General features: G+C 38.2%; 1 protein-coding gene across 1 annotated transcript in view; it reads right to left on the reverse strand.

The window, feature by feature from the left end:
- Positions 1-9919, reverse strand: part of LOC105367562 (protein groucho-1-like) — an 82473-nt gene that overhangs the window by 347 nt on the left and 72207 nt on the right. Inside the window, exons 8-10 of the mRNA XM_011506322.1 lie at positions 6053-6196; positions 3385-3968; positions 1641-2520 (exon numbers count right to left, since the gene is read on the reverse strand). Coding sequence (XP_011504624.1) covers positions 1641-2520; positions 3385-3968; positions 6053-6196 — 1608 coding nt within the window. The remainder of the gene's footprint in view (positions 1-1640; positions 2521-3384; positions 3969-6052; positions 6197-9919) is intronic.

Genomic DNA, 9919 nt, shown 5'->3' on the forward strand with positions numbered 1-9919 from the left:
TTCGCCTACATTTTTCTTCTTTGTACTATGAATTTACGCTAATGCTCTTCAAAAGAGACAAGGAGGGGCTGGGAGGGTGCGAAGTGAGTAAATTGGCAGAACAGTCGGACACTTCTAAATTTCTTTCTCACTTCTGAAATGCTAGCAGTTTGGTGCAATATGCGGTATACTCGTGTCTCTTAGAACGCGTTATTTTACGCTCATAATTATAGGCCCGTTTGCATTTAGTCGGTTTTCATTAACTTGCTTGACAGCCATTTTATTTCGAATCAGACTACTACTACTGGTACTACTACTATTAATATTAATAATAATAATAATAATAATAATAATAATAATAAAATTTTAAAACAGGGATTATCATGAAATATATCAGCTTCTGATTATGTATGTTGGTAGTAACTTGCAGAACTCGCATCTAGTAAAAAATTGAAATCCAAAGTTGCATAAAAACGAATTCAAAATTTTTCAAAGTAAGAAAACCGATTCTGAATTTCAATGACTTCCTTGAGGTCACATACGAAGTTAGAACTAAAAATTTTATTATCAATACTTGAACTTTGAATTACAAGCAGTTTAAACGAATTTTTACAGCATTAAGTAAATTCTCATAGTTGGATAGAACAATAAACTAAGAGCTATAATGAACAACTGAAGAGCAATCGTTCAATAATGAAAATACGACGCTCCTAGTATATGTATAAGTACTATGAATAATTCTGCTAAACTATGGAATTTAAGTTGCGAAAAATTTTTGGAATGCCAAAGCGTAGCTTAATACGAAAAATCTTTCTTGAGCTTAATTTTCTCAAACAAAGGCGTGAAATTATATTTGCAACGTTTCCTAAACTCGCGATAAAACAATGTTTCTCGTTTAATTCATTTATTGTTATATGAAAATGCGGATTGATGGGTAGATAAGTTAGCATAGTGATCGGAGGTCTTTACTCGAAGATGAGCTTCGCATTTTGCACCTTCTGTTTGCAAATGCAGATAAACTATAGATAAATACTTTTATCAGTATAAATTTCAGACGTTAGCTATTAAGCTAAATTTGTTTACTAATTAGTTTAAATGGGGTAAATTCATGTATGTTAATCAAATATTCAGTTAGTTACATACGCATAATATAATTAAATAATAGAACAATCCAAATGATTAAAATTTTGATTGCCAGTGATTTTACGAACAATATATATATATGCATATATATATATATATTAATATAGATTTATGTTAGTTTGAGTCTCGGTAAGGAAATGGCAGCGTTAAAATTCAGTTGTGTCTAACCTTAACATGATACCGAATAAAAACGGAAACAAGTTACCGGTAAAGAACGTGGGCTCTAAAAGTAAAAAAGAATAGACGATAAACTGCCATATCACGGTAGTTTTGCGAAGCCCATAAAAATGAAAGAAAAATGAAAAAAGGAAAGAAAAAACGAAGAAGAAAAGAGAGAGAAAGGCCGTCGTCGTTGGTCGATGCATGCAAACGGGAGCAATAAAAATCTGTCGTAATAAAGCGACGAAAGGGCAAGAGAGAAAAAAGTGTTGCTGCTGGAGAGAAAAGGCAGGCGGTCCCAGTGTGAGCGTCGCGTCAGTCATAAAACGTTTAAGGCTTGCTGTCGTAAAATCGCTCACCTGGAATATCGAAGCTCCGTAAGGCGTGCGCCAGGCGTTGAGGAGATTGTCCTTGCCGGTCGAAACGAACCACTTGCCACAGGACGCGAATCTCAATGACAGCACGCAGGACTCGTGCAGGTGCAGCTGGTACTTGTCGGGCTTTGTCGCGTGAAGCACCTCGACGTTCGAATTCTCCATGCCCACGGCTAGCCATTCGCCTGTCGGACAGTAGCCCAGCGAGAAGATCTGCGAAGTGAAGTCGTGTTGCTGCAACTGCCTGCCCTCTCTCAGGTCCCACGACCTCACGGTATTGTCCAAACCGCCGGTCCACAATTTCGAACCGTCGGCGGAGATGTCGATGCAGGAGGCGCCGTCCGTGTGGCCCTGGAATTGCCGGACCAGCGACTGGTTCTGCAGATCCCAGACGGCGATGTTACCGTCGCTGCAGCAGCTGAAGCAGACTTTAGAGTCTGGAGAGATCGCAAGGGCATAGCAGGCTGGTGCCGAGGACGTGAGCTCGGATTTGATTCTCGGCGTGGGGCTGGCCAGATCCCAGATGCTGAGTTGGCTGGCTTCACCGCCGACGATGAGGGTCCTCCCATCAGGCAGTAACTTCACCGACCTGATGTAGTTGTCGCGCTGGAGACAATCGAGCTGAGATACGGGCTTGGCACTGCTGCTGCCGCCCTGGCTTATGTCCCAGACCTTGACGCAGCCCTTGCCGCCCGTATAAACGTACTTGGTCGGGTTGGAGATCGTTACGGCGCAGACGACTTCGCCATGGGTTAGGGTGTTGATTTGACGCGCATGGCGTGGAATTCCAGCACCTATGAGGGCGTCTGGCGGAAAGGGCACTGGCACCATCACGTTGTCGTTAGATACGTGGAAGCTATAGGCTCTGTAAAATTTGTAAAAGGACGGCATCGTTTTAATAATGCAATTCGTATCCAACTTACGCTACATTGTGACCGTGCTGTGATAGTTATGTATATAAGGTCGCGGTTAGGGCCAATATCAGAGGAGAGTCAATAATCTTTAATCATGGATAATATTTTTTAATCGCGCTTTCGAATGTGGATTATTATTAATCGCGAAGGATGTTATCTCATTTGAAAGGACTTTATAGAATCAATTTTAGCAACGTTTATGCTCTAATGTGCGCTGAGAGGCAGATGCGACATAAAGGGCAAAAGAAATTGCATTCGAATTGACGAGTAAAACATCGAATTATCCACGTAGACGACGAAAAGTGAAACTAAAAAGTACATTACTCTTATTTATATTGAATTTATTTTCAATATTCAGGCTTAACAGTACGTCAATAAGTATTAAGTGGATTTATAATATTTTTAAACTTACAAATCTTTCAAGATCAGGCGTATTTCATAAATATTTATATAATATTGTGAGCTACAATATGTTATCCTATAAATTTCTGCGGCACGATAAGCAATAACATTGAAATAGGTATTAGTTAGTCGTCTATTTAAGCGAATGCACTATTACTATTTTAAGATAAAGTTTTTAATAATTCGACGTTCGGACAGTAGTAGAGATTGAGAAGCACACAGAAGATCGCAATTCTCATCTTTGCATTGATATTCGTGGCATCAAATGTTATCTGATCACATATCGGCAAACAGGAGAAATAAAACACGTTGAATTTCCGAGAAAGACATTGGATTTTGACTAAACGAAATCCCGTTAATGTGGTCGACGATAGCTGATGTATAAGAAACGGTTCGGTCGAAAGGAGACTTACGGCTTTCCTCCAGGCACCGAGCCGACGGGCACTGGCGGCACTCTCATGGCTCCGTGCGGGTCGTAGAGCTGTTGCTGAAGGCTAGGTGGCGCCCTCGGCGCTGCATAAGCGCTGTAAGCCATAAGCTCAACGTGTGCCGGATGTTGCGAGCCTGGGGGAAGATGATGGGGCGGTCCAGGTGGATAATGGGCCGGGTAGGCGCCGGCGACGCTGCCCGGGGGTGGTGGGCCCTGCATTCCGGCCTTGTTCGAGGCTGAGGACTTCAAGGGGTTCGACGTGGCCGAGGTGGGCGTCAGCGGTTTTGAAATTGGGGTCGTCGCCTTCTCGCGATCCTCCATCTTCTTAGCTGACGGGGTGCTGGCATTGCTACTGGTGCCGCTGCGTGGCGAGTGGGGCGGTAGCTCCTTTTTGCTCTGTCCGTTATTGCTGTTGCTGTTGCTGCTGCTGCTACTGCCGAGGGCCGAGACGCCGAGTTTGTCGATGCCGTTTTCGCGGGGCGAAGTGGTGCCGTTTACAACGGGGCTCGTTGGACAGTCGCTCGCGTCATCCACCACAAGGTCCTGATCGCTCTTCTCGCCATCACTCTGGGGGAGGAAAATCGATTATGAAAGTGGGGCTTGTTTACGGTGCTGCGAAGGGGTCGGTAGCCTACGTCACTCTGTTCGCATGATGATTGAATTATTAAAATGACAGATGTGCCTTGTTGCGAAATTAATGTCGTTTTACAAAGTCAAAGGTGTGGAAGATAGATAATTTTTCGATATATAAATTGGTTACTTTGGCTGTGGGGACAGTATTAATTTGATTGTAATTTCCCATTGGTTTTATCTACGAGAAGTTATCCTCGTGTTAGATTGTAAAATGAAAGCATTAGTTTTGTGGAGCTGACTGAAGTTGCAATCTTAATTCGAGAAACATTATTAAAATATAAATATATAATATATAAATGTTCCTCCTTTGTGTTATACGCGCGCGCGTATATAACATTGTCAGTGATAATTTGAAATAGTAAAGTTATATTTATTTGCTGCTACAATATACGTTGTACTCGGAAAATTAGATTAAGATTTATTGTAATTTAGTAGCTATGACATTTTTAAAAATACCATCTTATCGCGCAAGACTTTTGACTTATGGTGTAACTGAACCAGCAGGCACTTGGCACACTTATAATTGATTATATAATTTCATTCCATAGAAACTTATTTATAATTTAAATAATACAATCAAATTAATAGAGTTGAAAATACGATTAAAGAATTACAAGGAATAGCTTGGCGTAAAAGATTTCATTGGATTATGTGTCGAGCAGATTGTAAAAAGGAACGAACATACACATTTTGATGATCGAAGAGATTTATTTAATCAAGCTGCTACCGAATACGTATGCCTTTTCATATTCATTTTTATGTCATTGCTCTTGGTGGACTGTTCTGCTGAATATCCGCTGAGACTTTCGACTCTGACACTGTATGTAGAAAGACAAAAGCGAGACTTTGAAAAAGAGATGAAAATCTTTATCGTTACGTCTGAAGAAATGATGAGACATAAATACCGCTCGCGTTCGATGATGTAGGCTTCTTTGTGGTCATTTCCACAGTTTTCTTTGAATAAAATTCATGAAACTTCAAAGGTCTTTGCTTTCGCATTAGTTAGAATTTATATACATATAAATGGCTAGACATAAAGTTTCTTTCGAGAGAACTTTAATAGCTAAGAAGGACTTGACAACATATTCAACATCACAAAGTTATATGTTCATTTCATCTGTGCTTCATTATCCAAATTACTTTTCATGGAAATCTTACCAACGTTTTGCTTTACCCACTCTCTCTCTCTCTCTCTCTCTCTCTCTCTCTCTCTCTCTCTCTCTCTGTGTCTCAATTTCTCTAAAGATTAGAATTAAATATGCGAACAAGCAGTCTACAGGAAACTAGCAGCAATCCAAGCTCTTAAGAATTTTAATTCATTTTTGGAAGCACGAGGACTTAGCTGATGACAGAATGTAACTTCTTAAGTGTATTATTATACGGGTTGAATTTTCGTTGAGAAATTTCGCCTTGAATGAAAATGACACTATATAAATGTTTCGTAGCTGCGGTAGAACAGAAATACATACGGTATAGCTTAACCATTTCCTTAAACTTTTTGCGAATGTTCAGAACCATTAAACAATACAAGAATACGATGCTGTGCCCTTTTTTTCTCGATAAAATAACTCCAAAATACACGATAAGCACAGGTACAACACAATCGTTCCTTCAATAATGCCGGTTATTTGTGAAGCCACAACAAGCATTGATTGATTTCTCTACGTTACAATGTAGACTAGCTGCAGTTTCTTTTACTACTTTTAGTCGCAATTTACTTTTTATCGCGCCTGCATAATAAAAAATGCCATTAACAGATATGCATGAGCACGAACAAATTTCAGTTTCTATTGTTTAAGATGTATTTGTATCTAAAATGTTAATGCGCCTGTATAAGCACCATGTTCGTAAAAAGGATATAAAATATCAAACAGTCGTTTTTATATCGTGAGTCAGACGTTAAATATGAAAATTTCAAAAGGCATTCAAAGCAACCGTAAAAAATGTGAATTTGAGTTATGGAAGGAGCATTAAAAATCGAAGACAGCGTAGAAAAGCAGTCAATGATATATACTCACATGTCCGAGATCCTTGTCCTGCTCCTTCTTCATTTTCTTGATGTGAATGGGATGGTCGTGATGGTTTTGCGCATGATGGCCGTGATGTGGCTCCTGCGGTGAACGCGGTCTGATATACTTTTCGCCGGGCGATATCGAGCTTCTCTGTAAACAGATACATTTACGCTTATTACAATGTGCCTCGTGTCCATGTACAAAGGTCCCACTTATCGCTTACTAAAGTTTCACGCGTTCCGCGGGAAATCCCCCGACCACTCCGGTATATAAGATCGGAGCCTCGTACCGCATTATAAGTAAGATTATACCCGCGCGCGATGAATGATAAACGCGCGTGTGCATAAATGGCGTTCGGGCTTTTTTCTTTGCTTTTTATTGAGATGGTCTCTATCGGCGATCCTGATCTTTCACGAAATCCTTTACCCGCCCGAGTGCCGCCGAGCTTGGGCTTTAAAGTTGAGCTGCATCACGCTTAAATGGTAACTTAACGTATAATATAGATATTGAAATTAACTGTTAATCGGATTAAATGCCCTTTGATGTTATTAATGCGTAACGTCTGTTCTAAATATTGCGATATTAAAAGCCGCATTATTCAATATTTGTATTTTCAATAAATTGACAAACTCAAAATTATAAAAATTATATTGCAATAATTGGGTAAGATTATTTAAGCCACCGCTTAATTGCAATCTCCTACAAATTTGTCCCTGTATGAAATTTTTATATTTGCTAGATAAGCTTTTAGAGGGGAAAATAATTTTAATTAGCAATGCGTACTAAAATGGAGAGCAGTCACTTCTCTATTAACATATTTGATCGAAAAAATAAACATACCGCAAACGATATTAACATTACACTATTAAATGTTAGAGTTGGCACAATTATTTTTCATTAATTGAAGTGGAATACAGTAGTGCAGAATTTTAATACATTTCCAATATCTAATTAAAACGTTATTAAAAAATAATTAAGGAAAATGTGGATTTGTTCGGGCTTAATTAGGATTGAAATGTAAAATTACTAGCCAATCGTATTAAAAACTTTTTCGTTACCTCTCAAGTTACCTATCTCGAATTGGCATAAGTACTTTAAAATCGAATACAACGTTTTCCCTATCTATAGATATATCAGAATTGCGCCGATTGCAGTTTTACAAAAGCCGTATCACCGAAAACTGCTAAAAAGTGTATCAATGAAAGTATCGAATCGCGATAGGATTGCCGTAAATGAAGTGACAGTCATCATGGAAAATTTTATGGAATTCAATCAAGCCAGAAACTATACGCGGGAGTCAGAGAGAGAGAGAGAAGGTTGAGGACAAAAACGGAAAGCGAGATCGGGAAAATGTGCGTTGACATAAACACAGTCAAGCAATGATGACGTTAAAATTAATCGTCTATTCACCGACGCGGAAAAAAGCGGTCGAGTTGGTGAGGGGGAAGGGACAGGGTGGGAGAGGGAGGGAGAGGGAGGGAGAGATATGAAACAAAACCGCTCGATACTCTTTAAAGCCTTGCTGCATTAAAACGTAATTTTGCACCGCAATGCTCACTCACAGACGCAAATTCGATCGGTGTGGACTCTCCGCTAATTATCCTCAACACAACATTCGTTTCTCTGAAAATATTGGATACGGTCGTTGAAAGCAATTCAATCAACACTATTTCTAGTTCCACAGTAGGTACGCGAAATTTATATACGTAATACGCATCGGCAAGACCCAGAGAGAAAAAGAGTGTTAGAGAGAGAGCTATAGAGAGAGAGAGAGAGAGAGAGAGAGAGAGAGAGAGAGTTGAAGCAAGTGGGGAGTGCTGCAGATACTACAGATAAGCGTTTGAGCGTAATCGAACGTAACGAAGCGATGCTTTAAAGTGGGCATCGTATCAAGTGGTGATTTCTCGTTCTCCTCTGTCAAGTTCGCACTCGCTCACTCACTCCCTTCCCCCCTCTCTTTCTCTTTCTCTCTCTCTCTCTCTCACTTTTCACTTTCTCTCGATTACTTCTCGTCGATAAATTGTACGACAAATACATAGTACTACGCAGGCGTACGCCACGGTCAGCGAACAAGAAAAAAAGGGGGAAGGGGAGCGAAGTAAGAAATGATGAGTTGAATTTAGAGACAAGGAACGATTAAATCTAAACTTCGGTACATTTATAAACGCGCTTCGTTGTAACATGTTGGCCGTGAACAAATGAAATCTTGTTCCAGCTAGTTATTTCTAATAGAATTTAAAACGTCAAACTGTTCGGCCTTAATTTCTACATTATCAGCAAAGTTTTTGATTTTATTTTTAAGTTTATTAGTTTTATCCGCATCGACTATTCGAAATATTCTAGGCGTATTACGTATATAAATAAAATACTCTCTGAATAATATAACGAATAATTACGACATAATTATTTCTTTTTAATAGAAAATTGATAATATCTATATCGAATAGCAAAAAAGATTATCATTGTGCGTAAGAGCGTTTTATTCAAATAATATGTTTAATAATAATAAATTTGATTTTACTTTAGGCTTTGATTTTAATATTTAAATTTGTATCGCTATAAAATGATTTTGTTAGACGAATATGTAAATAAAACGGACGCAAATCAGCGGCAAAAGATTGCTCGTAAAGTAAGTAGTCATTTTTTACACTGACTTAAGGTTTCCATTAGGAAGTGTAAAAATAAAATTTGTGAGAATATCTGACGTTTGAAGTCTAGAGATCCGAAAGAGTTAATGAAATGCAATGAAATTATTTTAGATGCCAAGATGCATTTCGATTTAATGTTTTATTCCGGTTCCCTTAACACTTTCGGTTGCTTTCTTCTCTCAATGGATTATCTCTTTTTAAATATTTAAAGAATCTTTGATAAAAAAGAGTAGATGCATTAATAGAAATAAAATACAAATTTATTTTCAGCGTGTAGATAATAATTAGAATGAATGTTCAAAGATCGCAAATTAATTTTAGATTTTCTTGAATACTAATTTAAAGTACGTGTCTCTCGTTTATTTATTATTTTATTTATTTTTTTTTTCATACATATATTAGCTATTTCAAAGAAGGTATTTTTGATATCGATGTAAATATTCTCACAATACGATTGCACGAAAGTCTTATAATCTAACCACTTTCACTATATATTATTTATAAAAAAAAAAACTACATTAATACATAATGTAAAATTTAACTCGGCACTTTTATCTTGTTTATAATTAGTCATTTTTTTAAAGATTCACTAAAAAAGGAAACAACCATTTTAAATGAATATAATAATGTTTTCACTAATGATGCAGAACATGTAGATGGAAATTTTTTAATTATACTGCGTGATACTATTAATTCAAAAGTATTCTTCTTTCTTGTATATCTTTTTGACGTACTTTATAGATTGTCGATAATTTATACTTGAAAGCTAAATTGAAAAACTCGTTTTACATATCACGTCGCCAAAAAGAAAACGCGGGTCGAAAAAATGTTTATACATCCAATTTGGCGGAAGAAGAAGAGAGTGGCGGGAATCGAAGAGAGATACGAAATTTCTGGAAAAAGTGTACATAAAAAAGTGTACGTATACATGTCAAGAAAAAGGAAGATGTAGAGGGCAGAGTAGACAGCAGACAGGCCCGAATTGAGAAGAGAAATATGGTAGAAGATCGAAAGTGCGCCAGCAGCAGAGGTGGAAAAGAAAGCTAGAGATGAGATAAAAGGTTGTTGCTTTGGAGGAGAGAGGAGGGAAAGATTTTCAGAGAATCAGCAAATAAACAAAACTCCCTTCCCCTCCACACCACCAACTCTTCCCGTCGCCCGTCATTCTTCTACCATCGTCCCACTTTATCGGCTGCGGAAGCGTGCGAGAGAGCTTTGAAGAAAA

This window comes from Ceratosolen solmsi, unplaced genomic scaffold, assembly GCF_000503995.2.
Source record: "Ceratosolen solmsi marchali unplaced genomic scaffold, CerSol_1.0 scaffold7, whole genome shotgun sequence".
NCBI lineage: Eukaryota > Metazoa > Arthropoda > Insecta > Hymenoptera > Agaonidae > Ceratosolen > Ceratosolen solmsi.